This window comes from Lampris incognitus, chromosome 1, assembly GCF_029633865.1.
Source record: "Lampris incognitus isolate fLamInc1 chromosome 1, fLamInc1.hap2, whole genome shotgun sequence".
NCBI lineage: Eukaryota > Metazoa > Chordata > Actinopteri > Lampriformes > Lampridae > Lampris > Lampris incognitus.
The window spans coordinates 112,010,967-112,038,629 of record NC_079211.1 but is presented as its reverse complement, the minus strand read 5'-3'; the positions used below and the strand labels follow the sequence as shown (position 1 = coordinate 112,038,629).

At 47.4% G+C, this 27,663-nt stretch overlaps 1 protein-coding gene across 2 annotated transcripts; it reads right to left on the bottom strand.

Annotated features, from left to right (window-relative positions):
- Positions 1-24,269: 24,269 nt before the first annotated feature.
- On the bottom strand, positions 24,270-27,371 carry si:dkey-90l8.3 (LIM domain transcription factor LMO4-B). Of its 2 annotated transcripts, none has more exons than XM_056287003.1 (5): positions 27,076-27,371; positions 26,184-26,477; positions 25,945-26,041; positions 25,661-25,819; positions 24,270-25,450 (listed from the first exon to the last, which is right to left on the bottom strand). In XM_056287003.1, exons 2-5 carry the CDS (start codon positions 26,417-26,419, stop codon positions 25,442-25,444), a joined length of 501 nt encoding a protein of 166 aa, XP_056142978.1. In that variant the 5' UTR covers positions 26,420-26,477; positions 27,076-27,371; the 3' UTR covers positions 24,270-25,441. The 2 variants fall into 2 exon arrangements, with proteins under 2 accessions (XP_056142978.1, XP_056142982.1); XM_056287007.1 differs by having other exon boundaries at positions 26,184-26,408.
- Positions 27,372-27,663: the final 292 nt, after the last annotated feature.

Sequence of the window (27,663 nt, the reverse complement as noted above, 5' to 3'; positions counted from 1 at the left end):
ACTCACATCAAACTATCAAATTATTCCTCTTTAATTAACTCATTATACTGTAACGTGCATGGATAAGAAGACACGTTGGCCGCTGACGGGCGGATGTGACCATTTAGTCTAGCGGTTAGCGATGTCTCCTGCGGTGTGGGCAACACGGGTTCGCTTCCCGGCCGCGGCAGTCCCTGTGGTTGCGTTGTTCCCCGAATTCGCTACATTGGTGTCAGAAGTGGGATGTAGCAACCGTAAGGCCATCGGAAGCGTATGCGCCCTGAGGCGTGAAGGAGCTGATACGCTTTAGCGCGAGGATGCGATTCCCGAAGGAGAGGGGTAATGTAACGTGCATGGATATGAAGACACGCTGGCCGCTGGCTGGCGAGTCTGACCCTTTAGTGGAGCGGTTAGCGATGCCTCCTGCGGTGCGGGCGATATTGGTTCGCTTCCAGGCCGCGGCAGTTTCTGTGGTTGCGTTGTCCCCCGAATTCGCTACAATGCATTTTCACAGTGTTATTGCTTTTTAATTTTTTTTTTTATAAGTTCCATAGTCAATTCACCTAAAAATCCAGAAAAATTGGGGGTGACTTTTGTTATTCTGCGTTTATGTATGGTGTTTCTAGGACAGAGCAATGAACTCCGCGAAGGAAATGACGTGACCAACACGTCATAAATAGTGACATGACGCGCACGATGAGGCGCAAATTACGCGCTGTCTTTTTGACAGCTCGTGGTCGTTTTAAGTAGATTGTATCATAACTCCCCCCCCCCAATTGCTCTAAAACCCATTTTAATGCAAATATATGCAATTTTAGGAGCATTCGGGGAGCGGCAGGTCTGTATCTTTTTCCCCCCACAATGTTATTAAACTTTGAAAATCCAAAACCTCCAAAATGCTGCCTTGGTTGTTCTAGCGGTAACAGTATATAGTCAGCTATATATAGCTATATCTATCTATCTATCTATCTATCTATCTATCTATCTATCTATCTATCTATCTATCTATCTATCTATCTATCTATCTATCTATCTATCTATCTATTTATATATATATAAAACAACCTGCAGCGGCCTGATCAAATTTGGGCCCACAATAGTACAGCTTTTAGAGGCCATTGTGCTCATTGTTTTGAAGGAGCTGTAAGAAGAGAATTGACTCTCCTGTGGAAGAGAGCAGGCTCTTCATGCCAATTACCACCTCTCATCAGCAGCCCTCTGACAGCAACATCAACCCTCTGGAATATACATCACTTTCACCAGCACGCTCCCTGCTCTCCTTTATATTCAATTTTCAACTTGAGGTGTACCTCTTGTTTATATAACAAAAACCTCCCCTCTGTTTGAGAGCTGGCGATGGGAGAAAGCGTAACGCTACACATAATGTACGCCCCCCCTTCTCCCTTTCTGTCTCTCTCTTTAGCTCGCTGTCACTTTCTCTCTCCCACCTCTCTCAAGCACACAGAAACATGTACGAATGCTTATTTATGCATCGTCTCATACACACACACACACACACACACAAACCTCTCTCTCTCTTTCTCTCGCTCTCTCTCTCATCTTGCGCGGCTGTTTTGAAGATAATGAGATTAAAATTCTATTTTTGTCAGTCAGATTTACCTGTAAGTGATGCATTAGTGGGTACATTGCTGAACTCTACAACTACCACCAAATGAAATTGACTGAAATTGCTTTCCCATTTTTTCCAGTGCGGCTGTCATGGTGAATAGCTGTTAGCTCCAGGTTAATCGCACTCAGGTTGGTCTTGTTTGTTTCATTCAGTTCTTCTGAAAGACAACATGAGATTCTCCCTAAAAAAAAATTATGAGGATGTATCACTCACGGTTTCAATTATGTAAATGCAGAGTGTGATTTTTGGTAATATTTATGCAATTAGACTTCTTCCAGATAGCATCCGGATGTGGGCCACTTCAGGCAATGATGCGGCACTGATGGCCTTCTTCTGGCCCTGACAAAATGGATGTGAGCCTGAAGTGGCCCACATGTATAATAGCAAATGTGGCCCAAATATGCCAAATCAAATGTGGGCCTTTTTTGGCAAAGATGTGGTGCTCTCGGCAACATGTAATCTGGGTGTGACCCTGAAGTGGCACGTGTGGTAAATGGTGAATATGGCCCAAATATCACAAAACAGATATGGGCCACCTATGGCAAACATGTGGCGCATGCGGCATTGCTATGGCTTGGTTCTGGCCCAGATCTGGCAAACAGGAGCGGACCGCCCAAGTGCCATCACTCTACGCGGTATGTAGGCCAGATGAAGTGTGGGATGGGACCGGGCCACAGCAATTTTGCTATCTGGGCTGAATGGACAGAAGACAAAGAAGTAGGGGGAACAACCACACATTTAGCGTGGAACACAATATCATTGACACTCAGTTGACCAGAAAAATGAAATGACCCTGTTCAGTACCGCATTAAGCCACCTTTGACCCTGATAACAGCTGCCAAGCATGGTGGCAGGGACTCAATCAGGGTGCTGTGGTGCCCTGGTGTTATAGCTAACCACGTAGACATCAGGAACATGCTCCCTTTCTACAAATCTTGTGTTTGAGTTCCTCCCAAAGGTGTTCAGTAGAATTGGGATTGTGGTTGGCCAGGTCATTAACATCATTTCACCTGAATCCCCTTCAAACCATTCCTGCACAATTCCTGCACCATGACAGGGAGTATTATCTTGTTGAAAGTACCCATCATCCCCTACATGATGGCCATGAATGGATGAACCTGTTGTGTTACGATGTTAAGGCATGCTCTTGTATCAAGGTGTTGATTGCTAAAAGTATTAATGGACCCAGTGTATACCAGCTGGATGGTCCCCAATCCAGTACATCCCCCCACCTACCTGTGCAGTTGTAACCATGCATGATGGGTCCATCGCCTCGTGTTGTCTACACCACACTGTGAGTATACCCGGGTGAGCTCCCTCCGGGTTGGGGATGAGTAGTTGCCTCCAGTGAAGGAGTTCAAGGATCTCGGGGTCTTGTTCAATAATGAGGGTAGGATGGAGCAGGAGATTGACAGGCGGATTGGTGCAGCATCAGCAGTAATGCGGACATTGTACCGGACCGCTGTGGTGAAGAGGGAGCTGAACAGGAAGGCAAAGCTCTCAATTTACCAGTCAATCTTTGTGCCAACCCTCACCTATGGTCATGAGCTTTGGGTAGTGACCGAAAGGGTGAGATTGACAAGCGGCTGAAATGAGTTTCCTCCATAGGGTGTCTGGACTCATCCTTAGAGATAGGGTGAGGAGCTCAGACATCCTGAGGGAGCTCGGAGTAGAGCCACTGCTCCTTCACGTCGAAAGGAGCCAGTTGAGGTGGTTCAGGCATCTGATTAGCATCTGATTAGGATGCCTCCTGGATGCCTTCCTTTGGGGGTTTTCCGGGCATGTCCAACTGGGAGGAGACCCCGGGGTAGACCCAGAACTCACTGGAGGGACTACATGTCCAATCTGGCCTGGGAACACCTCAGGATTCCCCAGGAGGAGCTGGAGGGTGTTGCTGGGGAGAGGGACGTCTGGCGTGCCCTACTTGGCTTGCTGCCACCGCAACCCGACCCCGGAGAAGCGGCTGATGATGAGATGAGATGATGAGGTGAGATGTGAGTCTACCACCATGATGGTGCAGCTTGAATCAGGATTCATCAGACCAGATAACCTTCTTCCAGTCACATTGTGTGTTCCCAAATTGGTCATACCCTGCAATTGTGTGATGTTAACTATCATACTGTTGACTGGCGATTACTTGTTATGGCTCAAGTTACCCAGTGTCTCCCGTGTATGTTCATCTACCAAGGGCTGCTTCCCATATATAGCAAACATTGTGGTGAGGTGTCTTGTGTTATGATCCATTAACCTACAGCTTTGGCGAACCTCAAACTCGCACTCCGGGTACCCACAATGATGTCTTTTTCAAAGTCTTTTATGTCGCAATTTACACTCATTGTTCATAATCCTTCCACATGCAAAGCAAGTGTGGAAATACCTTTGCTGTTGTGTCTACCTGTTGATGCAGTGACACATGAACATAGCAAGGGAAGGCCCGTTCCTTCTGCACGAGCAAGGTTTCTATATTTCTGGTCACAGTGTATATATACTACACTGGAGAACCAACTCTATATTAGAATCAGAAATACTTTATTTGTCAGTTCATTTCATGCACTTGCACACATGAAATGAAACGAAACATAATTTCCCCCAGCTCACAGCAGTGCAACACAACGACAAAAACACACACCCAAGAACTACAAGAACACGTATATTCAAACAAACACGTATACCTAAACTAACCAACAAAAAAAAAAAAAATCACTGTCCAGGAGAATGAACGCCAGCCAGGATGACTGTCGGAACTGCCAGTCTGCATGGGCTAGCAGTTAGCTTAGCCTGCCCCGCTTCCGCGTCCTGTCAGACCGCCCTCGGAGTTACCTCTTCAGGCGTGGCTCCAGGCAGGGCCGTGGTCCCTGGGCCCACAGGACGCAGCAGACCAAGCTCCCTCAGCCGATCCAGCGCCAGCTCTCCCAGCCATCAAACGAAGACAAATGTAGGTGCTGACATGGACAAAGACACTGCATAGACGGTACTGGGTGAGGCTGCCGCAACATGAATTTGCGCCACCATCTTCCCACACAGGTACTGGGTGAGGCCGCCACAAACATGAATTCCTGCAGCCATCTTACCACACCGGGAGAGGAAAACAAAAAATATTGTGTTTTGATTGCAAGTCATGAAGTAATCAGTAACTTGTACAACGTGAGCCTGAGCCTTACAGACTCAGAGTTAGTGTGTTGCTCATGTTAAACAACTGAACAGACTACGTACTGAGGTTGAAATGATGAAATCATTTACTGTATGTAATTGCACATCTTTTCAGAAGTGATGAGAATAATATGGTATTAATAGAGTCATTAAGTGGTGTCATTGGTGCAGCAGGTGTCATTTTCACTCGGTAAACAAATCTTACAGAAGAGTCAGACTGTAAGTCAGACTCTCCTCTGAGAGCTGATTAAAACCAAGTCCTGAGTATTGATGCCGTGGCTCCTTCAGCTCTCCACCTTTAGAGCCATGCAAGTGCACCCGTTTCTACACCATGACAGGTGGTGATAGCTGGCTCTGCTCTGAGATAATGTATTGTATTAGTATGACTGTTCGCCAGCAAGCTGTGCAAACACACAGGGCAGGATCAGCTGGGGGCTGATCTCGGGCTGAAGGTGGGGAGGTGGTGCCAGCAGGCCTGGACCCCTCAGAGTGGAACCAGTCAAATTTGTCATTATTTGACTTTAAACTACAAAAAGGTTAATGGAGTTAGTGACTTTGGGAATGCACTTTTGCTATTTTCGTGTTGGATGCTGCACTCTGCGGTAAAGTGGGACTCTGCTGTTGAACAGAAATAGCGTGAAAGTCATTCCCATAAAGCAGATACACAAATACTTCTATGAGCCAGACATGTAGTATTTGAGGGAAGATGAAGCGTTGTTGTTTGAGTTATTTTCATAAAAGACAGTGACCAACAAGCATACAGGTCAGCTGTCATCTCATTCACAAGTTGGTACAATGACATACTGTATAAGAGAATGCTTGATTTCTGCAGTACTATTCACTCTCATTAGTGAGCTAGAGAGAGAGAGAGAGAGAGAGAGAGAGAGAGAGAGAGAGAGAGAGAGAGACCTGACATATTGTAACCCACTGCACATGAGATCTGCTTCTCTCTGTACAATCTGTATTTGTTTTCAAGTGTTTTCATGCAAAAAACCAATACATTTGAGCATCAGGTTTTCATCAGTTAGTGGTACAACCAATACGTCATTATATTTTCACTGATATTATACTCCTGCATTCATGTCACAGATTAAAAAAACCTTTCCTCATCTGTTTAGCCAAACCTGTGTGTGATTTTACTCCTGTGGCCAAAATCAGCTGTAAAAGTAAATGAAAACGTAGTGGAAATCTTGCGTGCAGTTGCACAATCCATCTTCAGAGTCCATTTTATGTATTTTACTTTCCTTATCTTGGGGGATCTTTTTTGTCGGAGTGTTGCATGCGGTTCCTCAAATGGTGGTTTTAAGGCAGCTTATCACTGGGTGTAGGCAGACATGTGTTTGAACTGGGTGGTCGCCGGTGCTGCTGCGGCGGGAGGAGGGAGGCCGGTGAGCTCCCAGCAGGCCAAGGACACCGAGAGGAGCTGCTCGCCCGCTGCTTCAGTGGACTCCAAATCAAACCAGATGGACTCATTTATGGCCAATTAACAGTGTGCTGTGAGCGGAGCTCCTCTGGCTCACCTCACATTGTTATTATTAGAGCTTTTATCTGGGCTCAGGCCTCCGCTAAGGCCTGTTTTGATGGGCGTTGGACCCACCCACCCAAAACCAACCCCACCCACCCCATTCACACGTCTATTAGGAAATGGGAGAACTGGTCAGGAGAGATCAAACGCACGAGGCGGAGGATTTTCCCCCGGAATATAAAGGGTTATCTGTTTTTGCAGGCCAGCATGGCAAGGCGTATGCCAACGCTCCATCCGGGTGAATCATAGTCTCAAATGGGGTTGGGGAGGGGGTGGTGGTGGTGGGGGGGGGGTCGCAATGTTGGTTTGAAGACGTTAAAGCTCCGTCTGTTGCACAAAATGGGGAAGTATACAGGGTAGGTAATAGGATTGCCCTCTTTACCGGTCTCTCTATCACTCGTAACGCCACTCGCACGGCCGAGAGACAGAGAGAGAGAAAGAGAGAGAGAGAGTGGCTGAGCGAGTGTCCTGTTACTGAGTGCACTCGGTGGGGGGAGGGGGTGCAGGGGTTGAGTCCTACGCAGGAATGTTGCTATTGCCCCCCCTTCATCCCTCTCTCTCTCTTTCTCTCTCTCTCTCTCTCTCTCTCTCTCTCTCTCTCTCTCTTCTCTCTCTCTCTCTCTCTCTCTCTCTCTCTCTCTCTCTCTCTCTCTCTCGCTCCTCTAATCGTTTCCTCCATCGCTTACTTGGCCTTTGCTTGACTCCCTCCGTGATGGTCCACTTCACTTAGCTCATAAACAATACCCCCAGCCCCTTCCACACCTTCATTTTTTTCTCCCTGCCTACAAACATAAAAACCTCTTACTGCCTGCCTACCTCCCAGCCATATCAGACCTTTTACCAGTAATTAGTTGAGGGACTGCAGCACAGCGAGATATTTCCCTAATTCATCTCCATCTCGGGGAGGGGAGACATAGGGGGAGGTAGAACCGTGTTGGTCGAGCCTGCTGAGATAATGACAGGCTCATCATGTGCATCCCAAGCAAGGTCTTTGTTTGTATTTATGATGTGCAAAAGCCATTGCAACCGAAACCTCATGTAGAGGGGACGGAGACGGGTATAACCCGCTGCTGCGGCCGCAGGTTCCAGGGCAGAAGCACGCGCCAAGAGTGAATGCAGTTCATGTTCATGTAAAATGGGCGATTCTTCAATCTGGGGCACTTTTGGCTTTTGGAAATTTTGACAAAAATAAATGTATGATGCTTTTTATCAAAGTTGTAACAGCAAAATATGATGGTAATGACACATGATGGTAATGACACGTGATGGTAATGTCATGTGATGGTAATGACACGTGATGGTAATGACACTTTTCACTTGGAGAAAAAGTTGGCTAAGTCTTAGACTTGCTAAGCTAACTTGCTAGCTAGCATACAATGTACAGTGACTATACGTGAATGAAGTGACATGTCTTATTTCTGAACTAAAACACTTAGCTAGTTACGTGTTCGGTAATGAGGCCTAATAACCATCCTGTCAGGTCAGGACATATAAACCTTCACATTACTTACATTTGGTAATAACCATCCTGTCAGGTCAGGACATATACACCTTCTCATTACATTTGGGCACATGAACAAGTTACGTGCCTCTGGCTATTCTCGTTTCCATGGCAACCACGTTGTTGTTGTTTTAAAAAGCATTGCTGCTCCAAAATGTTGGGTGTGATGTAATGACACGTGTATGAGGGACAGCGATATTCAACTATAAAAATGTGAAAATTGCACATAAATAAACCATATGAATTTGAAAAATGTCTTTTTTAAATTATTATGAGAAATTGCAAAGAAAGGTTTAATGAATTTAATTATTTTTATTACTTTATTATGGAGGGGAAGTTAAAAAGTCTGGTTTGGGGTCAAGCCCAAAACAGTGGAATTCTGGCACATTTGAATTTTCAACATCCTGAGAAAGTATTAAAATGTCATCACTGAGACACACTTCTTTTTTCATAGCTAATACAACCTAACTCTAATACAATAATTGCTTTTTTTTAAAAAAAAAAGTTTTTTCCTTGAAAATCTGCCCTGGGGGCAGTAAAACTCCTTTAATTGAAGAATCACCCTAATACAGCAACATGTAAGGACCTCTTTCTGTCTTCGGCAGGGCATTTGTCAAACTACTGGACTTCCCATCTGAGCTGAGGTGTTCCGGGGGGGGCGGGGGGCAGGGGGAGCGTGCTCGGTTTGACGGTAATGCCCCGCGGGCATCAGTCACCAATGATGGCCCCACCGTCGTTTGAAAGCCTTTCAAATGAAAACTCCTACCTCTAATTGTCCCTGCAACGCTTATCAACACTGCCAATCCCAACTAGAGCGGAAAGACAGAGCAATTTCCCCATTACTGGGGGAGCAGAAAATGAAGGAGAGACAAGGAGATGAGGGAGCCCGGTGTCTCCAGAGAGCAGTGCAGATGGCTCCATCTCCAAGTTCAAAAAAACACAGACAGGAGGGATGGGGGGTGAGGGACCCGTACGTACACTGACAGTCTCACACAACACACACACACACCCACACCCACATTCACGTGCTGACAACATGCTATCAATTAGCTTTTAACCTCCTATCTATTGCCGGCTCTTTTCGAGGCCGCGGTCCCAAAGAGCATCGCTATGAAGGATTCATTTCAACGAGCCCTGAGATCATAGCTGTGTTTTAAGCTGGCTGACCCCTATTACTGCGGGACGATAAGCTCGCCTCCGCACTGTCCTGACCCATGCATTTGATCTACCCCATATAGACGTTAGGGCCTCCGCGGCCTTTCGCGTTTACACATTTCCTCTCAGAACGAGGAGATTTACATTAAAGTTCAAGGAAGACCTAAATTTCCTCTTCAGCTCGCCGGCCTAAGAGCAGAGGAATGCAGCGCCACAGTGGTCGGATGGTTATGACAACAAACGGCCCCCTGATAAAATCATATAGACCATGATTCAACCTGAGCCTTTTCCACTGACCTTAACAATGATGAGATTAATTTGTTTGCCTGCTTCCTTGAAGGAATGTTTATTCAGATACATGCGGCTGTGTATACTGTGTGCCCTGGGAGCCCATACACTTGAGTCATGGTTAAAGACCATGCATGTGTGTGTTTGTGTGTGTGTGTGTTTGTGCGTGAGGTCTTGCAGGAGCAACGGCTTACACCAAACTCTTTGCCTATTATCAATGCAGACATCTTTAAGTGTCTCCAGTCTGGCTCCACCAGGCTTATCAGTTCCTCATTGGCTTACACAATTATAGAAAACACATAAAAGTGGGTTGTCGTGCGTATGCACAAAAGACACACACACACACACACCAGACCCCGACGTTAACCTGCCTCGCTACCCTGCACTCCCATGCACACACGCATGCTCCCATGCACACGCCATGCACACATGCACACTCCATGCACACATGCACACTCCCATGCACACTCCATGCACACATGCACACTCCCATATACACTCCCATGCACACTCCATGCACACTCCCATGCACACATGCACACTCCCATATACACTCCATGCACACTCCCATGCACACATGCACACTGCCATGCACACAGCCTTAAGGCAGCTCCTCTCAGGTGGCTCAGCTTAACCCAAAAGCTGAAGACTTTCTTATTCAGACCCCAAATGTGAGAAGGCTAATAATTCCACTTATATGTGGTTTTATTACAAATATCCACCACAGAATTATCCTAAAAGCCCAGATACGGTCCTCCCTTTCACATATTCTCTGTCCTTCCTATTCTGAGGTCATGACCAGCAGGGAAAAAAAAGCAAACAGAGTGAGGGATGAAAGCCAGAGATACTAGCTAGAGGACCGTTGGCCAGATCTCTTATCTCGTGCCACCTCTCCTAACCTTTCCCCCGAATAGAAAAGTTAAGTTCAGCAGCACTTAGGCTCTTGAAACGTACACAATGAGCTGACAAACCTCAAACTGACACTGCCGGTATCTGCGAAGCAGGGCGTATTGTGTTGCCTCATACCTGGAGTAGCAAAACCAGTCGGTGAAGGGCTCGCGCAGAGACGTTGTGAGGGCAGCGTGCTTGTATGTCTACCGGTTTTTCTCCTAGTTTGCTTGTCGGTTTGCCTCTGGCCGGAGTCAAATTCCCCGTGTGCACAGGCACACTCGGCTAATAACGAATCTGAATCTGAACCTGTCTCTCTCTCTCTAGCACACACACACACACACACACACACATGCGCGGTCTGTGCCATAGCCTCCCATTGTCTGTGTGTACAGGTGTGTGGCTGGTGATAAGAGGCAGAGGTCCTCCATGGTTCAGTGAGGTGGGGCTGTGTTGGGAAAGCTGTGCCCTTGGCCCTATGTTGGCATTTTCAAGGTGCAGGTTGCAGGATGGTGGAGGGGCACACCGATGTTCCTTATCAACCAAGGGACCGAGCCACAGACACCCAGTGGAGCCAAGGGGAGTTGGCCCCTCGCCCCGGTGATCCTGGACTGCATCACCACATCAGGCCTAACCTCTCTCTCTCTCTCTCTCTCTCTCTCTCTCTCTCTCTCTCTCTCTCTCTCTCTCTCTCTCTCTCTCTCTCTCTCTCTCTCTCTCTCTCTCTCTCTCTCTTTCTCTCTCTCTCTCTCTCTGTCTGAGCCTCTCTCTCTCTGTCGAAAGCCTGAGCATCGTGTGGCACGAGGGGCCTCTCGGTGTCAGGAAAACCATTGTCCACCCCTCCCACGGTGAGAGCGGACCTCCGCATCAGGGCTGTGCACATTTTACCCCTGTCTGCATTGATATCTCTGTCTGAAATGTCAAACCACCACACCGCACACGCTCGCACTCGCACACTCATACTCGCCTGCGCACACACACACACACACACACTGACATTTCGGTAGCACCTCTCCTGATCACCACACTCTCTTCTGCTTGTCCCCCCGTCTCCTCTGAAAGTGCTGATGGGTAAATGGGCTTGTCCGTACTGCGGCTACCCTGAGAGGTAGGAGTGTAAGTGTGGATGAAAATATGTGACCTACAAAGTTCCCGTGCCGGCTGTACTCCGCGGTACGATGGCGTCCGTTGCCATGTGATGAAGTACGCAGTATCTGCGCATTGCACGTATTTTCACCCGCAGAGGTACAGTCAGATAATCAGCCGTCAGATGAAATACACGTCGATGAGTACTCTGTCTGTGTGCAGAAGCTCTGAAATGGGTTTTAAGGAGAAGCCGCATCACCCCCCTTTTCTCCAGGTGACGCTCTTTGAGCGTGTTAGTTCTTTTTTGGGCAGCGTCTTGCTGCGAGCTTATATAATGACACACTTAGGAATGGCTCTGTGCTGTGCAGGCAGGCCTCCATTTCAGGCCACCGAGCACCTCATCTGGGCCAGAGAGGAGGTGAAACTCTTTCTTTAAAAAAAACAACTCCTACATGGGTCGTTGAGGAAGGAGACCGTGTTAGTCCCCCCCACCAGTCTAGAGACCCGGCTCAGCAACCTTCCCGTCTTAACCTTCCTGTCCTCAGACATGTCCAAGTCAGACACATCGACCCTGGTGCTTATCGTTTATTTATTTATTTTCTCCCTTTTTCTCCCCAATTGTATCCCGGTCGCTGCTCCACCCCCTCTGCCGATCCGGGGAGGGCTGCAGGCAACCACATGCCTCCTCCTATACATGTGGAGTCGCCAGCCGCTTCTTTTCACCTGACAGTGAGGAGTTTCACCAGCGAGACGTAGCACGTGGGAGGATCACGCTATCCCCCCCCCTCCGAGCAGGCGCCCCGGCCGACCAGAGGAGGCACTATTGCAGCGACCAGGGCACATACTGACCAGGGCACCCACAGACATGGCCAATTGTGTCTGTAGGGACGCCCGACCAAGCCGGAGGTCACACGGGGATTCGAACCGCCGACCCCGGTGTTGGTAGGCAACGGAATAGAGCGCTACGCTACCCGGACGCCCCCTGCTGCTTATCTTGACATTTTAGCACAATCTATACGATCTAGTGAATTTCAGCTCAGTGCTGCTTCTGTGGTTATAACTGTGTTATTACAACCATTGCTTGTCATAGGCTTGGCTATGTGATACAGCTACGCCCCTCCATATTCTATTATAAATAAAAAACATTCAAATTCCTCCAATAAGGAGAGGATTATTTGAGCAAGAGACATACTGCAAGAGAGAGAGAGCAGATGCAGTTATCGAGGAAGACAGACCAAAGTTACATATTTTAGTATTTTTCAGTAGTTCTAATTTGATAGTGTTTTTTTTACATAGTTTTTGTTTGATTTCTACAGATTTCCAATAGTTATATATATAGTTAGTTTGTAGAATCAGCGCTCTCTCTTCCCTCAAGTCAAGTCAATTTTATTTGTATAGCCCAATATCACAAATTTGCCTCAGGGGGCTTTACAGCAACACAACATCCTGTCCTTAGACCCTCGCATCTGATAAGCAATAACTCCCTAAAACAAAAAAACCTTTAACAGGGAGAGAAAATAGGAAGAAACCTCAGGGAGAGCAACAGAGGAGGGATCTCTCTCCCATAAAGGCCAGATGTTGTGTTTACACAATGAACAGAATACAACATTGAAAGAGGATAACAGAACTATAATGGAATTAGAAAATATATGGAGAATATGATGAGCAGGATGCCAAGCAGTGTCCAGACGCCGCCGGAAGAGCCCAGGACTGGAGCCACCTGCAAGCTGCTGAATGATAAGTCCCTAGTGTCAAAATAAACATAGAGCAGCACTGTCTACAGTAGGGTGAATGCTGTCTGCTTTCAGCAGGTAAGAGCAGCCCCAGAAAGAAGACCAGTTATCAACAAAACCGAATCCCTGCTCGTTACAGTAACGAGCCAGCCAGCAGTTCATTGAAGTGAGTCTATTGTACATCTCATCATTACTCCTCACGGGTAAGGGACCAGAGACAATTAATCGATGCCCAGATAGCAAAATTGCTGTGGCCCGGACCCGTTCCACACCCGACACTTCATCTGGCCTACATATCACATGGAATGATGGCACTTGGGCGGTCCACTCCTCTTTGCCAGATCTGGGCCAGATGAAGCCATAGCAATGCTGCATGTGCCACATATTTTCCAAAGGTGGCCCATATTTGTTTTGTGATATTTGGGCCATATTCACCATTTCCCACACGGGCCACTTCAGGGTCACATCCAGATTACATGTTGCCGAGACCCGAGAGCGCCGCATCTTTGCCAAAAAAGGCCCATATCTGATTTGGCATATTTGGGCCATATTTTCTATTATACATGTGGGCTACTTCAGGCTCACATCCATTTTGTCAGGGCCAGAAGAAGACCATTAGTGCCGCATCATTGCCTGAAGTGGCCCACATCCGGATGCTATCTGGGTACCGACACATCTTTATGGCAAACTCAAGTGTTCTGACTAGGCTGGCTTTTGTGATCTCTGATTGCTTCATCCTAGCATTATTGGTGCCGAAATGAATAACAATGTTGCTGAAAGTAGTGGTGCTGTGTGCCTGGGTTCCCTGACTCTCCCTTGGTGATGCCAGCACCCTAAGATTATCTATGTCGGAGACTCTGGCCCTGGGTAAACAGTGAACCGAGGCTGGCGAAGTTAATCTGATATTGCTTGTAATGGAGTCCTCTATCACTAGCGTGTGTTGCTTTACTCTGTGGACAGGAGCAGGAGAGGCACGCTGGCCGGTAGGACTACCAACAGGGCTGGTGAGTGGTGAAAACCGGTTTGCAGTCGGGAGAGGTGAATGCAAACCAGGCCACACGACCGATGGGTTGCTCTTGCCAGCCTCCCCAAGCCGGTAAACAGAGACAAGACAAACTCTGCCACATCTGTCGACGAGGCTGAGCTAGTGCTATTGCAGGTCTGCTGTCAGGCCCAGGGTTAAGGCTATCTGGACTGCCCGTCACATCTAACATAATCCTAGCCGAAAGAAGCTGCTGTAACTCACGGACATGTAACTATCTGTAATTGTGGAACAGTCACCACAAACCATAGTTTTAACAAGGCTGCTTTGACTGCAAATGCAATAGAGCTAACTGCTAAGCTAGGCAAAGCTCAGAAACTAGGAATGAGAGGCTGCCTACTAAACACAGGAGTCGTTTGAGAAAGAAAACTAGAGAATCTAGCGATAAGTGAGCAAAGCACAGAAAATGGCTAAATCAGTAGAACAAATGAAGAGGTTAGGCCAGAATATAGAGAAGCGTTAGTAAGCAAATAAACAGCAGTTATCAGTCTCACAAAGGCAGAAGCCGGAAACAGCTGGTTACTGGTGACTGGAGTGTTGTCCAGAGCAGACTGGTCTTTTTCCAAAGGGAAAACAAAACTGCTGGCCACGGTTCGATACCTGTAGCCGATCCCAACATATTCCTCAGATTCTGGCATTTTGTAAATCTCAGATGGGGCTGCGATCTATCTAAACAAAGGCTGTTTTTTTTTTTACAACCTGGCTCTGCATACCAGTTATGATACAATTTTACTCGCCGGCTTCATTTTGTAGATTTCAGACAAGGGACCACCACTGGACTCAGCTACACAATGGTGTTTTATGGGATATCGGACCATGAGCATCAGACATACTTCAACAAGTCCAATTTAACCCAATTATCTAAACCACATATTTGTAGTGAATACTAAAGTGCCAAGTCACAGGTTCTCACCTGAAATGTCCAATATGATCATCAATAGGCCATCACATTGCTGATCTACTCCCTGGTTCAACTTGTAGGAATGAGCTGCCTATACCTACCGTAGGTAGTAGTCATCGGTCGTCACTCAGGGTCGAGTATGACCATCCTCCCTCTGGGTCCCTCTGGGTCCTCAGGTGGGCGTAGAGGCCAATCCTGGAGCTGCATAATAGGAGGACACCTGCACGTGACAGCATTTTACATGGAGTGACTGATGCGCCTGCAGCCACCACACAGTCCTTGGCAGGGGGTGGCCAGAGTTCAATGGCAGAGAGAACCAAGACAATTGGGGACCACCCTCTGTAGCAGCCTTCATCTGCCTTCACTGCCGTTGTGACCTGGAGACATCTTCCACCAGTTCCGCCTTTGAGGTCTATGTTGGATCGCTGTGAGGGCAATTCATATATGAATATTTGCTTACTTTGAATCTTTGACCATGTATCAGCTATACTATGTTCACACTGCTTGGATGGATACTTGGGGCTCATATGTAGCAGGTCAAAGGTGATACCATAGAGTGCCTTCTCCTGTGTGAACTAGTGAAGGCCTGTGATTGACTGTTGGTTGATAGCAGAGGAATGTGTGGGAAACTCACTGAGTGTAGCAAGTCTGTACACAGTCATCAGAGAAATGACCTTGGTGGGATGTGAGTTGGAAGACATGCGATAAGGAGGGGAAGAACAAACAACTGCCCTATAAGAGAGACTGTACTGTGCTGATTGGTGCACACTTAAGTATCTAGGCCTGTCCGTCTGTTCATGAACATAATATTAAAGTGCGACAATACTGTAAGACATTTTTATCTCGTTCCTCATTTAATGTCAGAGTGGAATTAAATAATTGCCACAACAATTGCACTTCATCTGGAACCTCCCCCTTGACCTATCTGCCTTGGGTGACCCTACCAGGAGCCAAGTGCCAGACAGCATAGCTCTTGGGATCACTGGTACACGCAAGCTTCTCCACCATGGCAAGGTGGCAATCCAGGAGAAGCAGTAGTAACCGTCCATAAACAACCCAGCCAGCACAAGAGAAGTCCTAGATAATAGAAAATCTGAGACACTAGTTTTTATGTTGTTGTTGAAAGGACAGGTTTGAGGCCCATTTTCAGTTCCTCCATAAGGCAGTGGTGTGAATGTGGTCCAGATTCTTGAATTCCCAAAATGAAGCTGGTGAGTTAAATAATATCATAATCAGTATGCACGAAGGTGTAAGACCCAGGTTTAAAAAGATGTAATTTTCTTTTAAGGTCCACTTCTCTACACTTTGGACCACTGCTGCTACTTCAAAAACTACTCATACTACTGCTACTCATTCTCTTTATCATGTCTGCCTTTTACATTGCCCATTAGCTTGTCTCTATCACACTACTTTGTCATTTTATTCTGGGTAGTGTCCTGTCAATTATCATATTTTGAACAATAATCCCTTGCTTAGACGGGACGGTGTGCTACAATTATCGGGGCATCACACTGCTCAGCCACCCTGGGAAAGTCTACTCTAGGGGGCTAGAAAGGAGGCTCCAACCAGAAGGAACAATGCGGATTCCATCCTGGCCATGGAACAATGGACCAACTCTTTACCCTTGCAGAAATGCTGAGGGAAGCAAGGGAGTTTGACCAGCCAGTCTACATGTATTTTGTGGACTTGGAGAAGGCTTATGACCATGTACCCCGGGGCACTATGTGGGGGGTACTGCGGGAGTATGGGGTACTGGGGCAGTTGCTACAAGCCATCCAGTCCTTGTATAGCCAAACTGAGAGCTGTGTCTGCATTCTTGGCACAAAGTCAAACACATTTTCGGTGGGTGTCGGACTCCGCCAAAATTGTCCCTTCTCTCCGATTCTGTTTGTGATATTCGGACAGGATCTCAAGGCGCAACCAAGGTGAGGAGTGTGTCCATTTTGGGAACCTCAGAATTGCATCTCTGCTCTTCGCAGATGGTGTGGTTTTGTTGGCTTCATCAGAACGCAACCTCCAGCACGCACTGGGGCGGTTTGCAGCTGAGTGTGAAATGGCTGAGATGAGAGTCAGCACCTCCAAGTCTGAGGCCATGGTTATCTACCAGAAAATGGTGGATTTCTCACTCCGGGTTGAGGATGAGTTGTTGCCTCAAGTGAAGGAGTTCAAGTATCTCGGGGTCTTTTTCACGAGTGAGGGTATGATGGAGTGGGAGATTGACAGGTGAATAAAACATTGTACTGGACCATTGTGATGAAAAGGGAGCTGAGCCAGAAGGCAAAGCTCTCAATTTACCAGTCAATCTTCGTTCCAACCCTCACCTGTAGTCATGAGTTTTGGGTAGTGACCGAAAGGGTGAGATCGTGGATACAAGCGGCTGAAATTAGTTTCCTCTGTAGGGTGTCTGGGCTCAGCCTTAGAGATAGGGTGAGGAGCTCGGACATCTGGAGGGAGCTCGGAGTACAGTCGCTGCTCCTTCGTGCCAAAAGGAGCCAGTTGAGGTGGTTCAGGCATCTGATTAGGATGCCTCCTGGGCGCTTTCCTTTGGAGGTTTTCCAGGCACGTCAAATTGGGAGAAGACCCAGGGGTAGACCCAGAACTTGCTGGAGGAGCTACATGTCCAATCTGGCCTGGGAACATCTTGCGATCCCCCAGGAGGAGCTGGAGGGCATTGCTGGGGAGAAGGACGTCTGGAGTGCCCTACTTAGCTTTCTGCCACCGCAACCCAACCCCAAAGAAGTGGCTGATGATGAGATGAGATGAGATAGACTGGCAACCAGTCCAGGGTGTCTGCCGGGATCATCTTGGGGCCCCCGCAACCCTGTATTTTGGATGTGGGTATGGACACCGAATGAATGTGCTAAACAGAACCTCTGACCATCAACTAAGTAAATGGTACCCAGCTAATATGCAAATAACATGAAAGCATACAGATATGATCTCCCTCTATGATCAACAGGTGATGAACAAAATTAGAGGAAAGCCTATATTCATTTGAATTTAAAGGACCTAATAAGGTGTAGGGCCACCCTTTACCCCAGGAACGACTTCAGTCCCCCTTGAAATGCTGTCATACAAGCCCTGACCTGTGTCAGTAGGATATTGGACAATTATTGTGAAAGTCTTTGGTTCTTAATGAGACAAAGGTGTTGTAACTCTGTTTTGCACTCTGTACTCCAAAAAGTGCAATAAATCTTCAATGGGGTTTGGAACTGGTAATTGGGAAGGACATGGAAGGTGTTTGATTTAATCCTGTTTGTGTTTTTAGACACCACTCTTCAATTTGTTTAGCTTGTGTGTGCAGGCCTTATTATCTTGGAATATGGGCACATTATGCGGGAACACTGCACCATGAGGAGCACCTGGTACTATAAAATTGCTTAATTTTCCTTTGCCATTTTACAAGCATACAGAGCAATCATAGGACCTAATGACTCCCATGAGATGGCTGTCCAGCACCGCAGATCCATCAGCACGCTCAACAGTTGGCGACACGCTGTAGATTTACTTCTTTTTTTCTCTTTTCTAAATGTTGATGTCAAGTAAAGGGTGAAAGATAACTCTTGCTCCTTAGTACTTTTATCATGGTTCACATTTCCAGATTTTGTGCTCCTTTCACCAGCTTTGACTTTTGATCACTCCTCCTCTTTTCCAACAGAGCTTCTCCTACTTTGTCCAACCAATATGGGCATGTGAAACCACCACTTGGACATTATTTGGCACCTTTGTTTCTTTATTACTTACTTCAAGGTGCTTCAAGCACTCACACTAAAGAGGTGATTGTAATATTTCCTTGAAGCTTAGGATATAGCCTACTGCTAATTGGCTTTAAGTTTTATTTAGCGTACTGCTAGCTTGATGTAAAAATTCTTTCTTGTGGTGTTTCAGTTTTTTATCTGCCCATTAAGGAAATTGCTGATCAATTCAAATGCACTTGCCAAAGAATTCACTGCTAAAACAAAACAGGAGGCAATTTTCCTACAGAAAGCAGACACTAACTGAAACTGTTATAGTGAGCTGTGGTCTCCGGGTGGTGAAGACATCTGAGATATTGGATAAAGCTCCCTGCACACAGATGGCTAGTTGAATTTTGACCTACGTTCTTCATATTGCTATGTGCTATGTGCTTTGATCAAGGATTGAGACTGTTTTGAAAAAGCAGAAAAATGGTCGTCTCTTCACTCCGCTGTTATTGATTCTGCCAGGTTGAAGTTTCTCATACACATTTCTCAAGGACTATTTTCTAATTGAACATTGCAGATCCTGAGTTTTAGGAGGGCGAGCTAGCAGGGGTTCCTGCAGCCCCTCATAGGCCTGTCCCATGTTGCGTTTAAAAACCCCGATGGGGCAATGCTTTTTGACTGCCAATGCAATGCAGAACCACCTGCCTCGTCGGTTCAGAGTCCTCCATTAGAGAGCAAGGCTGGAATGTTGTGAGTTAACTTTAATGGGCAATAAGGGGATAGTGGCTTTAAAGTCTGGCCCACTGAGAAAGAACAGGAGGGTTTGGGCAACTCACACGGCTGAGAAGTCAAGACAACACAACGCCAGTGGGTTAGAAAACTATCAGATGTGTGGAATATGTCTGGTGGAGACATAGGGACCTAAAAGTTAGTTGGCATAAGAGGATCACAGGCTTGATCCCCGCAAATGTTGAACGTGTGCGCTGGCATCCATGTCCAGTTTGGGGAAGAGAGCGAACCGTCTATGTGTTCCTGCTGTCACGGCTCACACGCGGTTGTAATAGCACTCTCCATGTTCACAGAGGACATTTCCCTAGTTCTAACTACAGCGTGCTCGCATTCACTTCCTCAAAGATAAAAATAGACTGACATAAGGAAATGATATATGATCTCAGTCATTCGTCTGAATTGGACAAATGAGGCCCATACGTCTGAGCTGAGAAAGACCTCCACAAAACAGCCGAATGAAGGGGCAAGAGTGCGTGTGTGTGTGTGTGTGTGTGTGTGTGTGTGTGTGTGTGTGTGTGTGTGTGTGTGTGTGTGTGTGTGTGTGTGTGTGTTAGTGGGTAGGTATGTGGGTGTACACACATTAGCATGCATGTAAGGGGCTGGAGAATATGTATATTGTATCCCAAATATCTACATATTTACATGCACACATGCCTGTGTGGCTGTGGCTGTGCGTACATGTGAGCTTTTGTGTGTTTGTGTGCCGTGTGTGTGTGTGTGTGTTTGAGAGAGAGAGAGAGAGAGAGAGAGAGAGAGAGAGAGAGAGAGAGAGAGAGAGAGAGAGAGAGAGAGAGAGAGAGAGAGAGAGAGAGAGAGAGAGAGAGAGAGAGAGAGAGAGAGAGAGAGAGAGAGAGAGAGAGAGAGAGAGAGAGAGAGAGAGAGAGAGAGAGTGTTGTTGCATCTGCTCCTCATTAAAGGGCGCTAATGAACGCACGTGTGTTCCACCTGGTTTCATGGAGCAGGGAGGCGGGAGCGGGAGGGGGAGGGGTTAAGGGGGGGGGGGTCGCCCACTGATGAGAGCTTGGCCTTTGCTAACTCTCCAAGGCTGTTGTTGGGGGGAGAAAAAAAAGAAAAAGAAAAACTCTCAAAACAAACAAAAAAAGAGCTCTCCCCAGGCGCCTATTTGACATCAGTTTGGCAGTTCCACCTTTCATGAAGAGGGAGGCTGCTCGGTGGTGGCCTTTGTGGGCCGGCAGCTGATTTTACCTGGGGGGAAAAAAAAGATGTCGGGGATGTTCGAGCCGAGAGGATGTGAGAGAAGCCTGTGGAATGCATATATGAGTTCCACTTAAGTCTCCATCCGGGCTAATGAGAACACCCCCTCGGAGAACGACTTTCTGCACGCTCTCTTTACCGAGCTTTTTCAGGAGATGGCTGCAGCCACGCGGTGATATAACACCTGATTGGCTGACATGGACAAGACTGCACAGGCCTACCTGTCAGTTAGTAGGAACACTTTTTTCATGAAAAGGGTACAAACTGATCCTTGCCCAGTTTGTACAACAACTGATGCTGTGTTCTGAAAAAAAAAACAAGTGGTGCTGTGTTCTGCAGCTGTCGTCCACCAGTCTCCAGCGAGGAACCTTCCCTCAGGGGTTCTCCCACAGCTTGCCATGTTTCGTATTGATACAAAGCCCCCTGTGGGCTCACCTGACATGAGTCACGCCATGGAACAAACAGTCAAACAACCGGATAGATGGGCCTTGTGAGCGTTGTGTTGTTTTTGGGCCGTGTGTTTAGCTGAGGCGTTAGATTGGGTGACTTCACGTTCATTTCTCTCTGTTACCTCTGTATGTGCTCCCTTCTCTCTAGCAAAATAGCACTTCCTCCACCATGTCAAGCACCAGCAGCCGTAGGTAATGACAGCCGAGCGTATGCTTGCTTCACATTTATTTGGAGCTGGCAGTGTTACAGTTCGCTCAGAACTCCTAAGTGCTTGTTAATTTAATATGCAAATTAGTCTCTTGTCACTGTAAATGCGTTTTAATGAAAAAGCTCACGCTTCCAAGGGGGCTTTGCAGGTTTAGGGGTTGGTGTGTGCAGAGGAGAAAAGGTAAAAAAGCAGGCCGATCTCAAATGCTGTACTTGGGGCAACGAAGATGTGTGGATGACGTTACTAATATGATTTGGAAATGCATTGTGCCGGGTGTGAACACGTCCCCAGATGGTATGCACTGAGCATGCAGGAGAGCTGGTGTGTGTTATCTGAACACGTGGAAAGCGCAGAGGTGACAGCTTTGAATGCCTGGTGTTGAGTCGAAGCAATGAGCTCAGACGCTGCGCGGTGTCACCTTTGCTTCTCTGACTGTGGTCTGTCTCACCTGGTGTTGAAGCACATAACATGTTTCATAGCATCGGTGCATATGACAGGGAGCGAATGTAAACACTGGCCTGTACAAACCTAATAGAGAGCATGCGGCAAGGACGCCCGCTGACACCAGCACTCCCACACACACATGCACACACCTACACTGCGGATGCAACCCTTCACCATCACACACACACACACACACACACACACACACACACACACACACCGGTTCCTTTACCCACAACTTACCATTAATAGCACACCTTAGCCCAACCTTTATCCACACACTGCTGAAAGTAAGGTGAGTGTGTTATTGGGAAGGTGGTGGGGGGGGGGATTGTAGGTGGTGTTAAGTCAAGCAGGAACCCTCAATGTTGCTAATTTATTTACAGATTTAATTAGATGGATAGAGCCCTCACAGATATAAGAAAGAGAGGAGAGATGTTGCCAGCGTTACAGCACTTTAATTATGGTAGCAGGCTCCTGATCCCCGCGCTCCACTGTCTGGGGAGCCAGTTAATTAAAATCCTCATTATTTTACTTTTAATTAGTTCCCCCCTCTTTTGTTTCCTTTCACCATATGGCTGTGTTCCGTGGTCAAATTAACGTAATTGAGCTAATTAAGCCGATCACTTTAATTATTCAAAGCGTTCCGATTGGCCAGGAGAACTTTTCTCCTTTCCCCCCCTCCCTGACATTCCTGGGTGAGGTTCTGAGTTGTAAAAGTGGCTCTCTTTGTCATTAGGCTTGCTCTTTTACCTCCATGCTGATGACAGTGAGTTATGGCTGGAACATGCCTGACTTCCTCCATGTTCCCATAATGTTTCATGTTTCGCTCTCATTAAATGCTGATTATGCAACCGAGTACGGGAGACAGACCGAGTCCCAGAGAGCTCAGAGTCATCTGGACACTTAACATGGTCAGTAGCGATGCTACACAGAACTATGTGCACATCACGCTAGTCATTTCATCTCTTCCTCAGGTCAGCAGGCATCTGGTACTGAGGGATTAGAAGCAACCTCAAATAGCTTTGGCAGACAAGAGAGGCTCTTAAGGATTCTTAGCATTGCAGAACTCCATAGACGCCTTTTAACACTCGACCAAAGCGTTTATATTCTTGAATTTCAGAAACGGTGGTGACTACAATAGTGGTTTTAGTACTACTTGTGAACTTTGTGTCTACCAGTGGATAGAAACATAACCTGTCCATCAGTTATCCTGCCATCTCCAGCGGTTATCCCCGATGAAGGAGACTTTGACACGTGCAGTACACCTTCTCACTTAATTTGGGAATGAATAATAGTTCGGTGCTTTTAAACTATCTAATAAGGTCAATGTTATTTTTCCCTCGGGGATTGTGTCTATGTAATGATCATGCAACTTCAGTTTGTATGTTGCTGGAATAACTTCTCCCCCTGGCCACACACTCCTGAGGACTCCTGTCCACATCTGACTTTGCTGAGTAGCCGACGGTAATGAAGAACTGTCAGCTAATGCCAGCACATTGGTGTGTCTGCTTCTAAACCTCGCAGTCTGGCCCTTCAACACAAAGAGAGAGAGAGAGAGAGAGAGAGAGAGAGAGAGAGAGAGAGAGAGAGAGAGAGAGAGAGAGAGAGAGAGAGAGAGAGAGAGAGAGAGAGAGAGAGAGAGAGAGGTGTGAGAGGGGGGCTTGCTACGAGGCAGGGCTGATCTCTCTAAGCAGAACTGCCCCGGCTGAGTTCCATGGATAGGCATCAGAAGAGGACTGGGCTGAAAGAAGAGGGCAGCCCCTTCTTTTGGATGGGCTTCACACAAGTGGCTGGACAGAAGGAGGCCTCTCCAACCCCTCTTCCTCTCCGTCGTGAGCGGGTAAAAATATCCTGGCTCGTCTTGTGTCTTCATATAGCGTGAGGTGGAGAAGCTCAGGCAATTACACTCATCTGCATGTGTTAATATGATTAATTAGCAGGAATAAACACTTTCCTATGACACGGGCTACATGGTGAGCCACACACCTGCAGAAGCTCTGATAAAAGACGACGCCTCATGGCAAAGAGGCTTTTCATGAGACCTGCTAATTGGCATCTAAAAACGTCCTGGCTAATTGGGGGAAGGCAGATGAGGCTTGATTGGTTTGAATGCGAAGTGTATCTTGTGGCGCGTGGGGACTGAGAATGTGCCGAGGTTTTATTTCTTCGCCGTCACGACACAAAGATAATTGTAATTGTGATCATTTGCATACGTTAATGGATTTGCGTGACGCTTCCTGATCAGACGTGGAATAAATAATTGATGCGGTATCAGCACCTACCATGACAAGTGGGACTTTTGAAATAGCTAAGCGCATTAAGGAGTAAGTCTGATGGCTGCCACGCTCCCGGGCAAGGTGCGAAAGTGGAGCAGATGCTATCTCGTGCTTGCTCCACGCTGCGTACTCCGCCGCTGCTCCCGCTGCCGGATAGACCCTCGGCCCCTCCACGTACACAAGGCGGAGACTTCAGCGTTTACCTGGAGTTGAACAGGCGATACGGAGCACATTAGATGCGGTGCTGCCGCAGCGGCATGTGAAATTCAAAACGAGGAGCTGCGGAGAACAAAGAGGTTAAGAGGGGAAACAAGCCGGCCTGTGTCGATGCTTTAATTGCGGCATGGTGAATGGTAAATACATCAGATTGTTTCAAATGCCCTGGATGCAGGCTGGGCCACTCCCCTTTAATTAGCCCGCTTTCAGATTAGGTTTTTTTTTTATAAGGAGGCAGCCAGCCAGCCAGGCTGCCACCCAGCAACTCAGGCACAGGATATGCCTAAAGTTCAGCCTCCCAGGAGCTCCAGCAGCACAGATACAGGGCTCATGTTTAATTGCTTCTGTAAATGGTCAGAGCTCAAGCCCCCTAATTCCATTCCTCGGGGTAATCAGGCATGTATCCACCATACAGGGGGAAAGACAGAAAACACCACATCAACCAGCCGCTAGGTTACGTACCACAATGCCTCTCTAACATGGCTAAAGGGCTTCACAATGACCTCCCTTTACTCCGTGGCACGTTACAGTACAATCTTTTTAATGGGATTTTTTTTTTACTCCACATGATTCCCCACCTCCCTCTCTCTCTCACAATTTTTCTCTCTCTCTCACAATCTCTCGCTCTTCTCTCTCTGTCACACACAGTACAGGTAATCTGATAAGCTAAAGAAATAAAAATATACAGAAAAAAACCCCCACCAAAACTTTCAATAGGGAAAAACAAATTTCAGCTCTCCTTTCTATGGTAGCCACACAGCCGTTATACTCAAAGTAAATCCATAGAGTTTTAAGATGCCAGATCAACATATACACAACAGAGAAGGGCTCAGACCCAACAGTTCAAACCACACACACAGCGTCTCTGGTGGTCGAAGTGCCACCTGGCACATGTCGAGTGTTTGTGACAGTCTTTGAACGACGGCCCGTCGGTACATCTGAGTACCTTTCTTCTTCACCCCGTTGAAGGCCGTTTAGTCTTCATTTTCTTACATTCCCTTGGCCCTTAAAAAACGCTTTTGCCATTGTGGTCCAAACATACGTCTTTTACATCAGTATAACATGAATGCGGTCCTTTTAACGCCTTGAACCCATCTTTGATTTAAAGCGACAGAGGAGATAAAGTATTTGGGGGGGGGGGGCGGTGTCCTGCCGGCTAAAAGACTGGAGACACCGACGATCCACAATGAACCGGCACCAGCAGTGGATGAGAGGAGTGTACCGAGGATGAGTGATTCTTGGAAGGATGGGTGAAGGTGGAAATCGTTGATTCTGTCACTCAGCACACCTAAGATTTAGATTCAGAGAAACAAGAGGATTAAAAAAAAAAAGGCTAGAAAAATGCCACTTTGGTGCAGTTGGTTTCAGTAAACATCAACTAGCAAGATGCATTGCTGTCAGTAAAGAACGGTGGACCTGACTAGACGAGACTTTGCATCTCCCATCAAGATACAGATGGTGGTGCACGAAGCCCCCTTTATCCCTGTCTCCCACTCACCTTCTGGTCCGCCAGCACCGAGCTGCTCTGAAGTTGGGGCAGGTGGCTGGTGAGCAGCGTAGCACCGGGTCTGTCATGCTCGCAGAAAATGGTACCATTGATATAGCGGAAGCGATCTCCGGGCATTAGTCTGTTTCTACAGGTGGCACAGCTGAAACACTGGCGACAGCAGAAAAGACAAACAAACAGGGGCTGAGGATCAGAGCTAAAATCTGACACCGCCAATGACATCATGAAGCAGAAAGAGAGAGAGACAAACACTGATGTGAAGGCCCAAGTCTTACCTTGAGGTGGTAGACATTCCCCTGTGCCTTCATCACCATTTCATTGGCCGGGATAGACTGGCCGCAAGCGCTACATGCCCCACTGTGCCCAAAAAGTCTGCACAGAGAGACAGAGACAGAGAATCACAGGTTGTTCAGGATCTGTGCCTCAAAAACTGCAAAAGAAAACAAACCCCACCTGCCCAACTTTCATCTCCTCCCTTCCAGCCCACCTATAAAACCACCGCAGAGGACCTCACCTGATGTAGTCGCTCCGACACAGGATCATGCCCCCTTTGCTGTAGCAGGTGGTGCCAATGTCCCCCAGCTGTGCTTGGCAACAGGAACACTTGAGGCAGCGTGTGTGCCAGTAGCGGTCCATGGAGAAGAGCAGGAAGCGGTCCGCAATCTTTCCCCCGCATCCCGCACACGACCTGGGGGCCGATGGTACGCTGGACACCTGGCTGTTCACCATGCTGGGCCCTCTGCAAGACATCCGCAATGGGAATATTTACTTCCAGAAAGACGAGTAACACCAACCTTACCCCGTGGCACTGTTTTGATAAAAATATAACAACAAAAACAACAATGTAGATAAACAGACAAAACGACTGGACTTATGTGTAGTGAAATAATTCAGGACAGTAATGTACTGATCACTGCAACAACAACAGAAATCACAGGACTGAGTAAGTAGTTTACTAAGTAGCCATATGTGTGTATCTTGATACCTCATACAACACCCATATATTGATCAGAAGAGCTTCAATGGGAGAACTTGGGGAACAGAAGTTCCCAAAGGTTGAAATATGAACGGCAACCACAATCACACAGAAAGCAGTTTGTGTTATCACTTAACACCGTGGTACCGTTCATGTTGTGTGGAAAGTAGATTAAGAACAATGTGCAACTCGAACACGAAGTCCTGAAATTAAAATCCCTCCATAAGGCACATGTGGCTACACGGCGCCGGGAAGTTGAAACACTGCGGTGAAAGCAGCGTAATGACTCCGCATTTACATAAGGTGGTCGGAACGAGAGCCGGGGGAGCGGGAGCGAGTTGCTGTCAGGGGCTCCACACTGCTACGTGCGTAAAGGAAACTCCGGCGCTGAATTCATTACAGCGGAGGAAGGGAGAAAAGGAAAGCCTACCTCGTCCAAGACGGTTTTGTTTTGGAGGCGACCGACCCAAGTCAGAGAAACCACGGCCACTTAAGTTATATAACAGTATTTACACTCGGCTTCTTCTCGTGTCCATATTTCCAGTTAAAACGCGATCGAGACTGACGACGTACTTGTTCTGAACAACAACAACAACAACAACAAAAAGTCTACAGACGCCTGACATCAAAAGGTCCCGCGAAGCCCCCGAGATCTGGGTCTGAGGACGTGTCACGAAGCGGATCTGGACTCGTTTCCCCCCCAGGTCGGATCAACACGTCTCCTGCAGCCTTTTTGACAGCTCCACTATTCATCAAATTGCGCAAGCCGGTATTTAAATGCCTGCTGGGTGACGTCAGGCGCAGCGAGCGGCCGCAGCCACTAGCGGAGGAGAGGGGCGGGGCTACGACCGCTAGCGAAGGAGAGGGGCGGGGCTTCAGACACTAGCGGAGGAGAGGGGCGTGGCCGCCGTCTGCATGATTTATGGCTTCACACCGACTTCTTATTATTCACTTTTGTGAGAGGGACCCCGGCTGCACCTTCCCCTCCGAACCGGTCCCGTTTGGCCACAGGCGTGCG

Bases quoted from the DNA above. Each gene is read 5' to 3' on its own strand.
- si:dkey-90l8.3 (XM_056287003.1), bottom strand. From the start codon at position 26,419: ATGTCTTGCAGAGGGCCCAGCATGGTGAACAGCCAGGTGTCCAGCGTA. The intron at 26,042-26,183 runs GTGAGGTCCTCT...CTCTCTGTGCAG, and splicing joins TGTCGGAGCGACTACATCAG to ACTTTTTGGGCACAGTGGGG. The intron at 25,820-25,944 runs GTAAGACTTGGG...TGCTGTCGCCAG, and splicing joins GGAATGTCTACCACCTCAAG to TGTTTCAGCTGTGCCACCTG.